The sequence below is a fragment of the Rutilus rutilus genome, assembly GCF_951802725.1.
Source record: "Rutilus rutilus genome assembly, chromosome: 8".
NCBI classification, from domain to species: Eukaryota; Metazoa; Chordata; class Actinopteri; order Cypriniformes; family Leuciscidae; genus Rutilus; species Rutilus rutilus.
In genome coordinates, this window is record NC_140222.1 from 36,145,347 (window position 1) to 36,165,054 (window position 19,708).

At 38.3% G+C, this 19,708-nt stretch overlaps 1 protein-coding gene and 1 long non-coding RNA gene across 3 annotated transcripts; both read left to right on the forward strand.

Annotated features, from left to right (window-relative positions):
- Positions 1–392: 392 nt before the first annotated feature.
- LOC311295347 (NACHT, LRR and PYD domains-containing protein 3-like) lies at positions 393–18,165 on the forward strand. Of its 2 annotated transcripts, XR_014628308.1 has the most exons (9): positions 393–700; positions 3,131–3,301; positions 4,519–6,381; positions 10,484–10,654; positions 11,392–11,565; positions 11,642–11,806; positions 15,111–15,203; positions 17,280–17,326; positions 17,521–17,550. XR_014628308.1 is itself a non-coding variant. In XM_084416675.1 (8 exons), exons 1-8 carry the CDS (start codon positions 624–626, stop codon positions 18,099–18,101), a joined length of 3,249 nt encoding a protein of 1,082 aa, XP_084272801.1. In that variant the 5' UTR covers positions 434–623; the 3' UTR covers positions 18,102–18,165. The 2 variants fall into 2 exon arrangements, 1 of the variants encoding a protein (XP_084272801.1); XM_084416675.1 differs by lacking the exon at positions 15,111–15,203 and having other exon boundaries at positions 434–700; positions 17,521–18,165.
- LOC311295377 lies at positions 8,707–10,450 on the forward strand. Its single transcript, XR_014628321.1, has 2 exons — positions 8,707–9,121; positions 9,799–10,450. It is a non-coding gene; the product is annotated as an uncharacterized lncRNA (long non-coding RNA).
- Positions 18,166–19,708: the final 1,543 nt, after the last annotated feature.

Here is a 19,708-nt window from a genome sequence, read left to right on the forward strand (position 1 = left end):
AACAATTAATGATCAGTTAGGCTACTGATTAATTCAGCAGAAACATTTTTATGATTCAAATAGTATCATAATGGTGTCTGTGTGTTCATTTGATGTACTGCCCCTTTAAGAGTTATGCAAAACTATAAAGTTTGTTTGGCATGTACTTGCAAAAAACGTGTTTTTGCCCAGCATGTTTATTGGTGATTGGTTATTTTTTTACTGTGTGTGAATATAAGGGAACTCTGATTGGAGAGAGGGTGAAACCCAGAACAACAGCAGCTTTACTTGAAATATTTGGAGAACACAGGTTAATAATTAATATATTAGAATGTGATTTTATTTGTTTAGTTTGCTTTTTCAAGCAGAGTGAACTAGCATCTGACTGTAGCACATTCTTGAGCAGGGGGGATGGGGAGTAGTGGTTAAAGTTCATAGTGAGTGGCAATAATGCACAATTGGTGAGAACCGCCCAAAAAAGGGAAGACGAGAGAGAATTGCTGATCATAAGAGAGAGTTCCTTGGGTCTTGGGAGTTTAAGCCTATAATAGCATATGGCTGAATAAGTGTGTTATACTTAAATGTTAGGCCTAGGTGTAATAAGTGTTGTGAAGACTGGTTAATTTTTGTTCTGTCCTGTCATCATGGAGAGAAGCGCGCTGTCCTCTGCCGATGCCGGGGAGACTACAGGAGGAAATCTGCCTGAAAAACAGGCGTTCAGGTGATCATCTGTTGATTTATTTTGGCTCATTAGAGTGAAGAGGCCAGATACGCTGTTGTAAAGGCCCCAACGCTAGCCTGGGTTGTGTTTGATTGACTGGTGTGTGTGTGTGTGTGTGTGCGTGCGTGCGTGTTGGTTGGCTCACACTTGTATTGACTGTTATTCTAATCTTTTACTTTCTACTTTATGTGACGGTTTGGTGTTTTATACTGTTGTTTGGCGTTGTTGAAAAAAACCTTTTTTTTTTTGCAAAATTTTGCTGAGACTATAAAGGACTGAACAGTAGTTTAAAAGGTATTTAAAAAAAAAGTAATATACACTACAGTCAATTTGATATTTCATTCCAGTCTTTATTGATACCTAAAACTCATTTGTTTTATAATTTTTTTCTCCTTTTTGTTTAATAAATCTTATTGTTAACTTCTTTAAACTTACCTTTTGTGTTGATTGAAGTTTTTTTCTATTGAGTTTATTTCCATTCTGTATAAGACTATTACTATAGGAGTATAAATTTATTTAATATGGATTACAGTAGTCAACTAGGGAAATAGGAGGGACATTAATATAAAGACACAAACTTTCTAGTTAAACATTAAAGCACACTAGTGTAGCGTCTGGACTAGTCAAACACACAATTATTCATTAAATTTAATGAATAATCCAGCAAACCCCCTCTCCCAAGAAACTATGTGTTCATTCCCCTTCACTTTCCATTTTAGCCATGATTGTGTATCTGTTTGTTTAGATTAGTTATGTGTTCGTAATTTAGTCAAAACTTTGGTGCACATTTGATTATGGTCCCTGCTTGTAAATCAACATCCCTTTAACAATGTGATCACAGCTATATGCTAATATGTTCATGTCTTTCTTTCTTCACTCGAAAATATATTAAGGTTGTTGAGTTTGAGGTTTTTCAGTGCAGCTTCAAAGGCTCTACACGATCCCAGCCGAGGAATAAGGGTCTTATCTAGCGAAATCATCAGTCCTTTTCTAAAATATTTTTTAAAATATACTTTTTGACCACAAATGCTCGTCTTGCACTAGCTCTGCGATGCGCGTCCATGACTTCACGCATTACGTAATCACGTTGGAAAGGTCACGCGTGACGTCGGCGGAAGTACCGACCCAGTGTTTACAAAGCAAATGTGCAAAGACGAATGCTACGTCTCAATTCACCTACTTTTACTACACCCTGACAGTATGTTCTCTTTTAGTGAAGAAAAAGTACACACTTCTGAGTGTGTAGCAGAAGAGTACACAAGCTTTGGGACATACTATCACATCATAAAATAGCGTCTTTAACGGTTGCTCTCTGTCGCATCCTGTCACAGTAAACTGGCCTGTCAATCATCTTATCACAGTTAACATCCTCCACATTTCATTTCATTTCCTTCTGTATCAGAGAGAAATGCAGAAACATGTTGATCTGCAGTCATGGGTCTTTCATGCTGAGACTCTCCTCATATTAATGCATAATGATGCATTTAAAAGTTAATGGCCAAACGGATCTTTAGAAAAGTCCACATTGTTATTGCAGATGAAATATAACACGGATAACATTAAATAAATATATCTTTTATCAGGTTAAACTTTGATTAGTCACTCTAAACTTCTCACCATCGTTCGCGCATATCCGTCTTTTCTTGTAGTTTTTTAAAACTTTGTAGTTCCTCCTCCAAAGCACAGTGGGTTGTGGGTAATATTAGCTGTTATAGTGAGCATGGATCCACACTTCAAAATCCATCGGAAATAGTAGACCATCCGGAGACTTCTGGCATACTCTTTTCAACAAACTATGCTTTTGGGACACACTTATTTTAATCTCAAATAATGTTTAAGATGGATAGTATGGACATTGAGGCACAGAATTAGTCAAACCCTTTACAAAAGCCCTTTACAAAAAAAGGTAAAACAATGATGTCGGACGATTTTGAAGTTGGAGGAGAAAATGAGATGGGGTGCCTCTCAATATCCCTCTTCGTCTGCTCTTTCTTCCGTCCTCCATCATATGACCCGGAAACAGATCGAGCTCAGTCATCTTGAAGGACATCTCAATTCTCTAATTGCACCACGAGGAGGCGAGGATCGAGGAGTGAGGAGCAAATAATTTACTATGAGTAAATGAGGAAATTTTAATTCTGGAGCGAACGAATCCTTTAACTGATCCAAATATTTATAATTAATGGGGAATCACAAATTATCCCCAAAAAATTTGTGCATGGGTGTGTAAAGTCCAAGCATTTTCAGGAAAAAGAAAATCCTCTCCAGATCAAAATGACGTGAACACAACATGAGGGTTAAACATGTAGACAGTGTCACTAAAAACTATGCTTTTGCTTCTGCCTCAGTAAAGGTGACTTAATTAACACAGTGTTTATCTATATAACCTCATAAAAATGTTTTTCCTTGTACTGTGTTTAATGTTTTCAGGAAAGCATCTGTAATAATGGATACAGAGGAGAACTCTCCTGCTAAAAAGCGTCGCTGTGAGAGGAGAGAAGAGGATGATGCACCATGTCCCAGCAGCGTGTCTCTAAAGTCTACACATTCAATTATTCAACCCATAAATTTCAGAAGTGGAGCTGTGACCTCTGAACACATGTGAGATTCTTTTTCCAGTATTTGAGACAAGAACCTGAAACATCAGATAGTGCTAAGAAACAAAACGATTGCTTTGTATTCTCTCTGTATCTCTAGGAGAAAGAGAGGAGGCCCAATTTTGTGTTTTTATTACAAAAGTTACTCAGGGAAGCTTATTTAAACACACACACACACACACGGGAAGCTTGTTTAAACACACACACACACGCACACACACACACACGCACACACACACACGCATTAATTCTTGTTAAACCATAGCTGTCAAAATCATCATTTTACAGTCATATTTGTTTTTTAGGCATTGTATTGTGTTGCCAAAGAAGCTGTAACATTACAGAGAAAAGTTTAGTAAGCAACTTTTTTTTTTGGCTTCTGTAAAAAAAAAGACAAACCATTTGAAATTGATTTTTGAGGTTATCTATATTATGCCACTAGTACTGTTGTTTGAGCTTAACTTATTGAGCTGAACCCATAATATTACTTTAATGACAATTTGGGTATTATACATACAATTGAGTGGATGTGTTGTCTATTACGAACATGCAATAGGTATAAATATTTCTACAACATAATATTTTGGATACAATTATTAAAACTGCTTTGGCTAATGATGGGCACATGCACAGATAGACCTCAATTGGTGCTCAAGCTTCTGCTCTTTAGGCCTTTTAGCAAATGTGTCCTCCTGAGGGCGCAGCCAACACAGTTAACACACACAAGTCGAGCAGCATCCATGTGTTCTTGACCTGCCTTCATTAGTGACAGCCAGGTAACAATCATGTTTGCCATTAAGTTTCAACATTGTTTGCCATTGCTGTGAAATTAAATCACTATTAAAACATCTCAATAGAGCCAACCTAGTTTAGGATAAATACCTCCATTAAGCTTAACAAGTAAACTAGTCTGATGTGTAAAATGGCATCATGCAAGGTCGGAAATGCCAACAAAATGAATAAAAATGCCCCCAAAACTGAATAAATGAAATGCCCCTGTATGAGTTCTTGTTATATTCATAATAGAGCAGTGACCCCTGGAGCCAAGTGAGATTTTTGCCTATACAAAGGATACATGCATAGATGTAGATACATTTACAATATATTTCCGTGTGCAATGTCAGCATGGCATATACCTGAAAGAGCTACTTCTGTGTAACACTTGTGCAGAGAAGTGTAGACTAAATACACTAATTTCTTTGCTTTTTGATGTTTTTGCAGTGAGGAAAATAATGTTACTGGAGAACTGCAGGATTCTTACCAAGCAGTGAGTGATCCCATGAAGACAGTCAAAACCACTCACAAAACCAGAATGAAGAAAGAGTATGAGCACTTATTTGAGGGAATCAATCTACAAGAGAATCAAACCCTCCTGAACAGGATCTACACAGAGCTCTACATTATAGAGGGAGATGCTAAAGGGGTGAATGAGGAACATGAGATTTTAAAGATGGAGAAAACACTTTGGTCACAACTTTCACAAGATATTCCAATATACTGCAATGACATCTTTAAAGCCTCACCTAAACCAGGATGTGAGGAGAAAGACCACATCAAGACTGTTCTTACAAAAGGCAATGCTGGAATTGGAAAAACCGTCTCAGTGCAGAAGTTAATTCTGGACTGGGCCGAGGGAGAAGCCAATCAGGATGTAGATTTCATGTTCGTGCTTCAATTTCGAGAGCTGAACTTGATTAAAGATCATCAGTACAGTCTTCACAGTCTTCTGCTGGACTTTCATCCTGAACTTAAAGAACTGGACTCAAAGATTTATGACGATTGTAAAGTTGTGTTCATCTTTGATGGTCTGGATGAAAGCAGAATTACACTGATGTTTTCTGATGATGAGAAAGTTTCTGATGTCGATGAGACTTCATCAGTGGGTGTGTTGATTTCAAATCTCATTAAAGGAGATCTGCTTCCCTCTGCTCACATCTGGATCACCTCCAGACCAGCAGCAGCCAATCAGATCCCCTCCAAATACATCAGCCGTGTGACAGAAATTCAGGGATTCAATGACCCTCAGAAGGAGGAATATTTCAGGAAGAGAATCACTGACGAGCATCAAGCCAGCATTATCATCTCACACATTAAAAGATCAAGAAGCCTTCACATCATGTGTCACATACCCGTCTTCTGCTGGATCACATCCACTGTGCTTCAAAACATCCTGAAACAAGATCTCAGTGCAGAAATCCCTCGAACTCTGACTGAAATGTACATCCACTTCCTGCTGATTCAGATCAACATGAGGAATCAGAAGTATGAAGCGAGAGATCCAGAGAAACTCCTGCAGTCCAACAGAGACATGATTTTGAAACTTGCTGAACTGGCTTACAAACAGCTGATGAAGGGCAATGTGATGTTCTATGAGGAGGACCTGATTGAGAGCGGCATAGACGTCACTGATGCCTCAGTGTATTCTGGGATTTGCACTGAGATCTTTAAGGAGGAATCTGTGATTCATCAGAAGAAAGTCTACTGCTTCATACATCTGAGCTTTCAGGAGTTTCTGGCTGCTTTCTATGAGTTTCTCTCCCAGCAAAAGTCTTTGGACATGCGGCTCAAAGACGTAATTGGTGAATCATTGCAGAATGGATGCTTGGATCTTTTCCTGCGATTCTTGCTGGGCATCTCACTGGAGTCCAATCAGAGACTCTTACAGGATCTACTGACACACACAGAGGACACCTCAGATACCATCAAGAGTGTCCGTGATTTTTTCAGGGCATCTCTGCGATTCTTGCTGTGCTTCCCACTGAAGCACTATTCTGCCATCAAAAGAGCCACAAAGTATATTAAAGTTAAAATTAATGGTGATGAACAACTCCCAGCTGATAAATCCATCAATCTGTTCCTCTGTCTGCTGGAAGTGAATGATCAGACTTTCTACAGAGAGATTCAGGAGTTTGTGAAATCAGGCATGGACTCAGAGCAACTCTCTCCTGCCCGCTGCTCAGCAATAGCCTACATCATTCAAATGTCAGATGAGCCGCTGGATGAACTGGACACCAAGAAATTAAACACATCAGAAGAAGGCAAAAGAAGACTGATACCAGCTGTGAGGAACTGCAGAAAAGCCCTGTAAGCATTTTGTCATAAAGTGGCATATTTTTTTTATATTTTGTAATCACTGTGCCATAGCAGTTTAGCAAGATTGAAAGAGAAGTCTAAACATGGAATGAGTTGTAATCTCAATATAATAACAGTTTATCTTCTAGTGATCATGATTTTTCATTGCCGGTTATGAATCTTTTTGTACTGCTGATTTTTTTTCTCTCTGTTCAAGCAAATTTATTAGTTGTTTATTTGCTCTATAACAGGCCAAACTGGCCTTAAACAAAAAATATCCATAGCCATTTGAAATTAGAGGCAACCACTGCATTTTAATCACGATCCAAACAAAGATGCTACACACATGCAGTATGAGCAGTTGTTTTTGATTTAAAGGGGTCATATGATTATTTTTTCTTGTTTTCCTTTTTCTTTAGAGTGTAGCTGTAGCTGTTTGTGCATGTATAAGATCTGCAAAGTTACAAAGTCTCCCACAAAAAGATTTATTTTATCTAGAAGAGAAGGCAGATCCAGACCTAAAACAACTCGATCGAATTCTCCCTCACATACCCATGTCAGTAGGTGGAAATATTTGCATAATGCCGCCCAATGCATACACAAAGAAAGAAGGCGTGGCTTCAGTTATTGTAGTAGTGTTGTGGCTGCCATGTTGTGAGACGGTGTGTGTTTCTATGTGCAATTGAAACTGGACCCAATAAGAATCAGTGGTTAAGATTTACTTACAACACCAGAATAAACGTGTGTGTGTGTGTGTGTGTGTGTGTGTGTGTGTGTGTGTGTGTGTGTGTGTGTGTGTGTGTGTGTGTGTGTGTGTGTGTGTGTGTGTGTGTGTGTGTGTGTGTATGAGTGTGTGTAAAGAAATGCGCTTGTTAAGTCGAACTGCCTCGGACATGGATCTACACAAAATAGCTTTTTACTTTTATCTGGGCTTTCAACAAAAGGAAATTCCACAGGTGCCAATCTACCAACATAGCATTAGGCTATCCATTATATAATATACTGCGCCGGAATAGACTTTAGCCTACAGGTGAAAACACTTTTTGGAAAACAGCTTTATGAATGAATGAATTGAGGCATTTATATAGCGCTTTCATGTGTCTACTGTAGGCCTACACTCAAAGTGCTTTACAATCATATCAAGGGAATCTCTCCTCAACCACCACCAGTGGTTATCATATCTGAGGAAATCACGGGATCCGGCCAAATGATTGGATACAGAATGATGCACTAAAAATGTATCCAGAAGAACGTATTTATGGTGAAGAGGGAGACAGTCCGGTTAAAGGATTAGTTCACCTCAAAATGAAAATTTCCTGATAATATACTCACGACAATACCATCCAAGATGGTCATGTCTTTATTTTTTCAGTGGAAAAGAAATTAAGTTTTTTGAGGAAACCATTTCAGGATTTTTCTCCACACAATTGGCTTCAACGGCAACCAGAATGTTGAAGTTCAAATCAATGCTGTTTCAAAGGTCTTTGCACGATCCCAGCTGAGGAATGTGGTCTTATCTGCCAAAACGATCGGTGATAAAAAAAATAAAAAAAAAAGTATATACTTTTTAACCACAATTGTTCGTCTTGTGCTGGTCTTCGACGCGCCACGCATGGTGTTATCACGTTGGAAAGGTCACGCGTCATCATCTATCAAGTTATTTCTCTATGTACTCCGGTTCAAAAAGGTAGGAAAGGGCGAAAAATTCCATCTCACTTTCTCTTCCAACTTCAAAATTGTCCGACATCTTTGTTTTAATTTATTATTATTATTTTCTTCTTTTTTTTCCGTGACCTTTCCAACTTGATGACGTAATAAGTGGCGCGTCGTAGACCAGCACAAGACGAACAATTGTGTGTAGTGCTACTGTATATGATTTTCTCAGCTTTTATTAAGCCTATGCTGTTGTTTTGTATTTATTATCGTTGTTTTGTATGTAGTATCGGTTTAAGCGATTTGGTGTGTTTTTTTTAATCCTTTCTAGAGAGATCTACTATGATGGTGATGAATGGTGCTTTGAAATGTGTAGGGCAAAAAAACAGTTGTAAACGTAAAGATCAAACAGTTTTGCGACCTTCCTATTTAACCCTTCAAAGTCGACTGACGCTCTAGAGCGTCAAAGTGCGCATGCCTGACATATCTATTAATAGCTTCGGAATGGAATAAGGTATTAACTTACTTTTTTTTCTATGAAAAAGCTGACATTCGTCTGCGTAATAATGAGTAAACTGTGTTGACTTCCGCGAATGATAAGCCTTCCGATCTTCTACAAGCATTTAATAAAAAAAAAAAAAAAAAAAAAACCTTCCGTATTTGAGTGCAAATCTATAGCATTTTACCGCAAAACAGAGGACTGGTACTTTACCCTATCAAATGATATATAATGCTGTTGGTGTGTGAACCAATCACAGACCAATATAAAACAAACAAGGACATTATCAGGTGTCCTAGGAACGTAAAAAAGGGAGGGGTTTGTAATAAATCTCGCGCGTCTTCTTCTCAGACACAATCTTTTTATATACGGTTTTTGGACACGATACATTTGGATTACTGTGGAGATAGACGTTTTTGTACTGGTTAGATTTTACAGAAAATCAACATGGCCAAACGAAGATTCACAGCCGACTCGTGCCGAGCAAGCTGCTGCAATGATTTTTTTTGAGAGCGATGAGAGTGATAACGGATCTGATCCAGACCGATATGATTCAGATGAAGAGGATAAAATTCTGGACGGAATCGATCCATTTGAGGAGTAAGTATGAAGGCAATATTGCTGATAATATATTGTCTAATATGTATTGTGTCATTTTTTTTTATTAAAATTATTTCATTGTCAGAAATAACGGTGCAGTAATCAAATAATGTGCGCTATTACTATTAGTAAGTAGATTTAAAAATTCATGGGCCTTTGTCTGCTACATAAACAGTAGTACATTAGCTTATTGCTAAAATGAGATTGCAGATTAGGCCGCATGTAGTACATCTTCATTTTTTTGCATAGTAATAAGCTATATTTCGTTTACTTTGCTTGTCTATTTTATTGTAATGCTTTTAGGGAAATTTTATTGTAGCTTTTCAGAAATAATGGTGCAGTAAGCCTTATCTAAGGCCTGTACTATTTGTCTACATAAAGCTGAAATGGGGAGGGGGTTTGGTTTAGACATTGTATTTACTCATATTTTCTCATTTACATCATTTTTACTAAAGTAGTGTAATTTACATAATAGCCTACTAATATCATACTTTACATCATTGCTATGATAATAGAAATACTAATTTTGTAGTTAGAAGTTCTATGACTCTTTACTTGATGTAAAAAATACACACATGATGATGAATAGCTAATCTTTATTTACCACATTGTACTAAAGGCTGTACAACTTTTGATATGTGGGAATGTAAACTAATAAAAAAATCTGTGTGTTTTAGTCTAAATCAGGAAACCCCAGAGCAGCCGAGTAGCCTACATCTTCTGCTGAACACAGGACCCAGACCGCTCGCCCTTTTCTACACAGCACCGCTTCTGGCCAATTACTTGATTGTAAATGTGTATCTTTCTTCTCTGTTATTATATTAGGTGTTTGTTTTATATGTTTGAAAATGCAGTGGCTGTATCCGTGAGCCCAAAACAAATGTCCCATTGGGACAATAAAGTATACCTAACCTAACCTAATATTCTGTTTTTCCCCAAAAAACGTATGGTGACTACAGTCACAGAAATGTAAATATTTATTTTGTTTCTTTATATTTTTTCACCCAATTTTTTACAGGTGTTCTAAACCCTTTGAGGAATCAATATTTGATGTAAAATCCCTTATTCATTATGGTTTACTATTTTTATATAATAAAAAACAAAAATTTGAACTTCCGTTTTTTGTATTTCTTGGTGATATATCACATCAGAACCCATACAAGTGTCTCAAGAAGTGTATTGTCAATGCATCCACCTTATAGCTGATGGTCTATAGAATCCAGAAATATGACTCTCTTCACTCTGCTATGAAAATTGACCCTTCCAGAAGCCAAAATATTAACATAGTGCCTGGCGGACTTAAAACCCCTTAGACCTTGAAGGGTTAAATGGGACCTACTTAACCATTTACTGTTATTTTAGATTCCCAGGTTGTAATCTCACTGATCAGTGCTGTGAAAGTGTGGCTTCAGCTCTACAGTTAAATTCTTCATTGAGAGAGCTCGACCTGAGTAGCAATAACTTGGAAGATTCCGGAGGGAAGCTGCTGTTTGATGCACTGAAGAGTCCACACTGTAAACTAGAAAAACTGAGGTTTGTTTGTCAGATTCCTTTGCATATATATTTCATAACATTTTACCAACAGTATACAGAGAGTGGATTTGTTGGATAAAAGTGGAAATGATAAAATATACTGTTATTTGCCAGTTTCAAATAATGTTACAGCATGATTTAAGTTTATATGTACTGGCTATACATATAAAGAAGAAACAACTGATACAAATCTTTGAAATGTCACAATTACTTTCAGCTCAAAGAATAATATCAGATAAATTTGTACCACTGTACCATTTTACTGAAAGTTACACTGCTCACTGAAAGCTCCTCTTGAATCTTTTGCCCCAGCTAACAATTTTTGGTTCCCAGAATGCTCTGGGAACAGTATTTTCTGGTTCCCCAGAACATCCCCAGAACAGATATCCTAACATTCTCTGTTGGTTATCCTGGAAAGTTTTCTTTACGTAAAAAGAACGTTCCCTGTTGGTTTGGTCCTTAACTTCTTTACTCTGATATCATTTACCCTGCTATACATCAGTAATCATCCAGCACTGCTGCATCAACCCTTGTAACTCTTTAGGTTGTTACAAAAACCCTCCCTGCAACCTTCTGGGAAGGTTAGTTTTTGGTTACAAAAACCAAAAACGAATGTTCCTGTAATGTTCTTATTTGGGAATGTTCTGTGTTTACTGGGTTTTGTAAAGCATTAAATACATTGCAAATACAGTTCTTACATAAGGGTCAATGATGTAATCATTTATTCTTCTGTTTAGATTGTCCATCTGTAATTTCACTGATCTGACTTGTGAAAGTGTGGCTTCAGCTCTACAGTCGTCAAACTCCTGCCTAAAGGAGCTGGACCTGAGTAACAATAACTTGAAAGATTCTGGAGTGAAGCTGCTCTCTGATGCACTGAAGAGTCCACACTGTAAACTGGAGAAGCTGAGGTAATTTTAAAATAGTCATAAAACTGAGGGGATATACATTTATATATATTTATTCCTTTGATGTCTGTCATGGTAGATTATCTGGCTGTATGGTGACAAAAGAAGGATGCTCTCATCTGGCTTCAACTTTGAGTTTAGACTCCTCACATTTGAGAGAGCTGGATCTGAGCTACAATCACCCTGGAGATTCAGAGCTCACTGCACTGATGAAGGATCCAAACTGCAAACTGGAAAAACTCTGGTATGATGGACACTAGCAATGTTTACATTAACAATATTTTTATTGATTTAAATGTAGCCTATTTTTATATGATTTCATTCTTATTGATAATTCACAAAATACTCTTTACATGAACTCTAAATTAAGGGAGTGAGTTGATATAGATGTAGGGTGAGCAGATTTCTCATGGTGGTTTAAGGGACAGGATGGACAGGCATGACCGACTGTATTTACGCGAGATTTCATTTACAACTTTGGGCCCTATCTTGCACCCAGCGAAATTGACTTTGTACACCGACGCATGTATCATTCCTATTTTGCACCCGTGCACAGCAGACTTTTCCCTCCACAGACGCATGTCGGTAAACTAGGAAATACACTTGCGCTCCCGGGGGGCAGTTCAGCGCAAAGAGGAGGCGTGTTCCGGCGCAAACGTTCCCTGGTGCTATTTTGCAGGTTTAGAAAACAATTCCGTCACTGACCATAAAAAACCTAGTCTAAAGTCAGTGGCGCGTTGCGCATGTTATTCATATGCTATTTTAAAGGTGAACTAAGTAACTTTTTTACCTTAACTGAACAGCTTCGGAGTCATTGGAATGGTTATAATACTTATTTCGGATTGAATGGTGGTCGTTTCGCACCCCTCTGGTGCCCGTGAGCGGAAAATACGCACTTGCAACTTTGGGGCGGCGGGCCGCCGGCCGCGTCAGGAAGTATCGCGTGATATCAGGTCTCGCGATGTAAACAACTGCTTTACGGCCAAAAGAAATCTGCTAAAATGCTGTCATTATTGCGCTCCCTCACGCTGTCCGAACCTGAATGAAGAAGACGTTTTAAAGAATGTCCCATCTGCTTTGATGTCGGTGATCTACTAGCCTCTGGTGTCTGAGAATCACCAACGAGTTTTTACAACAGTGTTGTCAAATATCTATTCCGAAGCTGTGGGGGGAGCTCTAGAGAGAAACCTGCGAGCAAAAAGCGAGAATACAGCGAAGAAATCCCGAAGCTACTGAGTGCTGCTTTAAGGGCGCATGCTTGGCCATAATCAATGTAGTGTGTGCACAACGCGCATACACTTTGATTCTCTCATCTACACAGAAGCAGCAGTTTTCATTTTTGCAAATCATACATTATTACAATAGATAGATAGATAGATAGATAGATAGATAGATAGATAGATAGATAGACAGACAGACAGACAGACAGACAGATAGATAGATAGATAGATAGATAGATAGATAGATAGACAGACAGACAGACAGACAGACAGACAGACAGACAGATAGACAGACAGACAGATAGATAGATAGATAGATAGATAGATAGATAGATAGACAGACAGACAGATAGATAAATAAATAGTTTATTATAAAAGCTTAAATCTAGCATACACATTGTGGTAAGGTTCAACATTGTCACAGGAAGGAAGGAAGAAGACAGGGGTCGGCGAGACTGGGACACTCGTTTTATTTAAAGAAAAAGCTCAAAACAAAGGGTGCGCACAGAGCGCGTTCACCGTGCTTCCAGCACAGCATAAATAAAACAACAATCCAGATTATCTTTCGTTGGTTTCTCCGTGAAAGCAGCAGTAGCACGAGGTCCCAGTCCAACTCTCTCTCTCTCTCTCTCTCTCTCTCTCTCTCTCTCAAACCTGCCGGCTTATATCCGGTCTCTCCACGCCAATTACTGCAATCAGACACAGGTGTTCATCATCTGCACTTGACCTACTTACTCACCGCTCGGCTCCCTCCTCTCTCTCCCGCTACAGACTTCGCAAAACAATGCCCCCCTCGGCACACACATTTACCCAAATTATCATATGCCTGTTTAACCGAAGTTAATTTGGGTGGGTTTCTCCCATCCCCAATGTCACTTCTCTGTCTTTTACGGCCCTGATGAGAACGTCGGCCTCCTCGGCTGTGAACCGCTCCTGGCGCGCGCCTGGCAAATCCGCCGTTATAATAGCAATCCGCCATGTAACAAGCGCGGAATGTGAGATGTCGCTCTGAGTGATTTATTTCACGTTACGCCCAAACCACACTTATGAATAATGAAGCTACTTCAGAACAACCCAAGAGTCATTTATCCCGCCGGTATAATAGCAACAGCGCCCAAGACCCGCCCACAAAGTTACTTGCGTTTCGCGCTTGATACTTGTGTTTTGATTAGTTAAAATAGGGCCCTTTGTCTGTATTTGAACAATCAGACGCAAAGAGAACTGAATTCGGGATCGGGCGCTGTCTGAGAGAGTGCTTCTGGTGTATCTCATTCAGCGCAATCAGAGCCCGTCTACGGAGAGCCTGTCCACTCCCTATTAAGCCCTATTGTACCGAATTTTGATTGTAGTACCACCAGAGTTCCACTGGGGGCGCTCGCCATGAGTGCAAAATGAATGGGAGTCAATGGGGCTAGACGGCTAAATTTGTCTCTTTCACCCGATTGCCGTTGAGAAATCTCAGATGTGATTGTAGATTTTGCAAGTTCAACATGGGTTTTAGGTCGAAAGTTGAATGAACGAGTACTTTTGTCGTTTTGATTTCTTACAGGTTGAGTTGTTGTTGCCCATAACACGCTAGCATTCTGCTAATGACGTCAGCATTCTGACGTCATTGACATTTTGAAAGACTTTTTTAAAGCAAATAAGTGACTCTAAAAAATCTAACACCCAGCAATGTGTAATTTCTTTGCATCTCCTTTCGAATACAACATTCAAATTACTAGACAAAAAATTATATCCTGAGAAAAGTGGATTTTGAGGGGTATACCGCCATTGACCTCCATTCATTCTGCACTCGTCCTGTGAGCGCCCTCATATGGAATCAGAGTGGAACTGCAACCAGTTCAGAAGCCGGAAGTGTAGTGAGAGTGAAACTTCTCGCCATATTAGACATTCTCTGGCGCAATACTACATTGAGTTCTTTTTCACAACTTCCTGTTCAAAATAACTTGATAAACTCTTTTTGAAGATCCCCGTTAAATTTAAACACATGCTGCTTGACATCTTCGTGTCTGATGTGATCTGCTCCGCACTCTCTAATATATAAAAAAAACAGGCTTCTTTCAATAAAAGGTCCTACATATTTGGAATACTTTTAACTTGACGTTTAGCTTACCTGTCAAGAAGAAACTCCATAAGTTCGCGGTATCGATCGAAAATCAAACATTCCATCAAATTGCTCCATCTTTTAAAAACAATGGCAATGTTTATCCTTGTTTTACCCTGTTGTCTGTCTGTGTATTTTGACAAGTCTTCAAATTTTATTAGCACTTTTGTAACGAAATCTGAATGTCTTTTTCCACACCCCCTAAACACCCTCTGGCTCAGCCTGCTACAGCAGACACACCCCAAACTCTTACTACTGGGCACGAGGAGGTATGAAAATACATACAGTGCCCTCCACTAATATTGGCACCCTTGGTAAATATGAGCAAAGGCAGCTGTGAAAATAAATATGCATTGTTTATCCTTTTGTTCTTTCATCCAAAAAAATCACAAAATTTTAACCTTTCATGTTTAGCTTCACAAAATAGAAAATGGTTGTAAGAAAATAGCTAAAGCATGAAAAAAATCCCCATTTCCACCATCAGGGCAATAATTAAGAAGTTCCAATCAACTAAAGATGTTATGAATCTGCCTGGAAGAGGACATGTGTCTATATCGTCCTAATGCATGATGAGGAGGAAAGCTTGAGTGGCTAAAGACTCTCCAAGGATCGCAGGTGGAGAATTACAGAGATTAGCTGAGTCTTGGGGTCAGAAAGCCTATACATTTTTTTATCAAACAGCCCCTTCATCACCACAAGTTGTCCAAAAACAAACTCCAGCATATTCAGTTGTCAGACACTACTGGAACCTCAAACAGGACTGGTTTCTGTGGTCAGATTAAACAAAACAAAAAAAGAGCTTTTTGGCAGCAAACCCACCAGATGGGTTTGATGCAAACAGGGATAAAAAGTATCCCATGCCCACAGTTTAATATACTGCTGGATCTTCAATGTTGTGGGCCTATTTTTTGGCTGGAGGTCCTGGACATCTTGTTCAGAGACATTTCATCATGGATTCTAGCCAATACCAACAGATACAAAATCAAAACCTGACCATTTCTTCTAGAAATCGTATAATGGGCTGTGATTGGATTTTCCATCAGGACAATGATTAAAAAATGATCAAAATCAACACAAAAATGTGTCACTGAGCACAAAATGAAGCTTCTGGCTTGGCCATCCCAGTCCCTGACCTGAATCCTATAGAAAATTAGTGGGGTGAACTGAAGAGATGCACCAGTATGGACCTGGGAAACTGAAGGATCTGGAGAGATTCTGTATGGAGGAATGGTCTTTGATCTCTTGTCAGGTGTTCTCCAAACTCAGCAGGCATTAGAGAAGAAGACTCAGAGCTGTTATCTTGGGAAAAGGACGCTGCAATAATTGTGGCCAATGTGAACTAAAGAAAAACATTAATTTCATAATGAGATTTTCCCCCTTCTTTCAATTGTTAACTATATATTTAGACCACTTTAATTGTTGATTGTTACCAGGATGTGAAGAGACTTTCAACCAGTATTACAAAAATATATATATTGTAAAAAAATTGCCTACCTTAGCTTTAATCAGATTATCACAGGTTTAAACAAGTCAATCCAGGCTACTTTAATCCGGTCACATTTGAAAACGGCATTTTCGTTTTAAAAGCGCTCTCGGTCCACACTAGCATTTTCAAGCAATTTTCCAAAAATCTCTCGTCCACACTGAAACGTCGGAAAACGCTAAATTCACCTTACTGCGCAAGTGTAAACCCTCATAAAAGCTCACTGAGATGATACAGAAAATAAATAATAAAGTTATCGCGCAATTCTTCTGAAAAGGTTTTTATTTAGCAAAATATCTCCCCTCTAGAAAAATATCTTGCATCTAGAAAAAGATGCGATTTCAAACGAAAAATATACCACTGGATTCTGTAGGACCCAAGGAATAGAACGAGGTGAGATTCATGGCTATTAGACCAAATTCGCAAACGCTATAAACATATTTGTCAATTTTATTATATCTGGCCCGAAAGAGCAGGTTGTTTCAGGGCATAGTGCCGAAGACACAAATCAACTTTTGTAACTATATGCTAAAGCTTTCATAAAATACAGCATTTTATGACAAAATTCAAAATGCCCAATGCCCAAAATGGCTAACATGGGACAATTTAGTATTGTTTGACTCTTTTTGTAACTCTTTGCTAGCACAGTCTGAATATGATTTCAGAAATGATGGTGAAAAATGGACAAAACATCAAAATTGGGGGAAAATTCATGACAGAAAATAACATCATATGGTGCAATCGACTTGTAAACACAGAATCATACTTTTCTTCAAAACCTTAGTTCAAAAGTTATTAGCATAGACATGAGTGAAAATTTGTTGTGTTGTATTTTTAAGACTTATTTCTTCCTATTTGATGAGTCAGATGAATAGAATGTGGCACATTGTTTTTTTTTCTTCGACAGTCTGGATCATGGAGGAGAGACCATGATTAAAGGAGGACTACAAAAATGTAGGTCTACACACATGCCTTTTCTTCACAGGACACCATTTTACATTAGACCAGAATAAGGTCTGAAATATAAAATGTTTTGATTGTGTATATGCTGTCAAAAATATTTATGTGGAGCCGAAAAGTAGATCCAAGGCCAATCTGATTCTTGAACATATTTTGTGGCCTTATTAATGTTGTTTTCTTGTGTCCAGATTTCTGTCATCTCACACTGGATCCAAACACGGTACACAATCGTCTCTCCATTGTAGAGGGCAACAAAAAGTTGGTATATAATAAAAAAACTATGTCACATCCTGATCATCCAGAGAGATTTGATGCCCAGTCATATCCTAATCCTCTAGAGAGATATGACGGCCTTCCGCAGGTTCTGTGTAAAGAGCGTCTGACTGGACGCTGTTACTGGGAGGCTGAATGGACTGGGTTGGGTGATATGGCAGTGGCATATAAAGGAATCAAAAGGAAAGGAAAAAGACCTGACTGTGTGTTTGGATTCAATGAAAAATCCTGGATTCTGAGCTTCTTTAGGGAGACACTGAACACCTGGCATGATGGTAAGGCAAAACACATACCTGCCCCATCACCTCCCTATACCAGAGCAGGAGTGTATGTGGACGAGCCGGCCGGCATTCTGTCCTTCTACGGCATCACTGACACACACGCACTCAGACACCTGTACACATTCAACACCACATTCACTGAACCCCTCTATGCTGGATTTGTGCTTTATGATAATTCAATGTCTCTGTGTGATGTTGAACAAGAGGATGAATAATTTCTGTTAAAAATGTATACACGTTACATAACAAAATGTCAAAACGAGTGTCAGTTTAAAAGAATATAGTTCACTTACCCTTTTCAAAACATTTCACAAAATGAGGTTTAAGTTTCTAGATATTAAAACATTTATAGATATTCTTCAAAGTAAAGAAAAAAATCTATGGCTGTCAAATTGTGTGTAATGAATATGTAATATATAATGACCTATATCGATTAAGGTTCTGCTAGGAGATGGCATGAAAGATGTGACATGAAGGACGTAGGCCCTGTTTACACCTGGTATTAAGATAGGAGACACATTCCCTTTTACACCTGGTGTTGTAATCCGTCTCTTTTGTCCACTTTTAACCACTTCTGTCCTGATTTCTTCAAGGGGATGGTCTATGGGGAGCAAATGTATGGGCTTTTTCAGATCTTTCAATCTAACGGACGAAATAAGTATCAAAGTATCAATGGGTATCAAAATTATTCCGAGCTTCCCAGTTACAGGGCTTTCATGTAAAAACTTTAACTGTATTTACAAGTTTGATTCTGATAGCATGTGAAGGCAGCATTAATAACAGGTGTAAATGGGCCCTAGAGACCATCGCTTAAAAATGTTTGAAAATGTGTCTGAAAAGTTACTGCTAAGAAGAGCTCCAGCATCTTTTGTTTGCTAATTGCACTTCTGTTATTTTCTATCTAATGCAATGAAATGGAGATTTTTTTTTAAATGTGACTTAAAAAAGGCAGGACGCAAGTACATCATATAAAGCTCTTTAGTGCGCTCGCATAATTGCAATGTGAAACCAAACCAAAACTAACCGAATGTATACAATGTATCAAAACATGAACTTTGGTTCGGACCTTGGTGTGAACTTTCAGGTGTGAAAACCCCCTTAATTGTCCCAAAACCTTCTGGGACCGCTGTATGCTATTCCTGTTTTTTTGTTTTGTTGTTAGTTACGATGACAAATTAATCACATGAACACAGGTTGAGCAGGCTGCTCGCAGGGCTAGATATGTAATGCTTGTGTCTCATTATATAATATTCAGCAGATTTTCAGTAGTTGGCTTCATATACAGCCGCTGTAGGGCTGGTGTAACCACAGTTGTGCTAAATGAAAAGGGTCTTTTTACTCTTAAAGGTGAAGGATCCAAGGATTGTTCACAACCGTACATTTGTGTTTTATTTTCTTTATTGTTTATGCTCAATTCATTTTTCTAATCATTTTATTATTCAATTCAATCGTAATCATTTATAATAATCATTTAAACAATTTATATACACATTTTATTGATTCATTCATTGATCAGTTATTTTACTATTTTTCCATTGTTGGTTAGTTGTAAAAAAAATAGTTTTAAGGGATATTTGTCTTCATGAGTGAGAGATAAGAGGATGTCTCCATTTCGAAGGTTTAACGTCACAGGATGATGTTGTGAATCAGTAATTTACACCACTAGTGCTTGTGTTATAATTACACTTGTTGTATTTGTGCTGGTCAGACGAAGTCTTGGCATTGAAACGCACAACTAAGATTATTCAATAAACTCTGCTCATTTTACCATCACTTTGTCTCCTGCTTTCTGCTCTTCCCTGCTTCCTCCATCTGTCTCTTC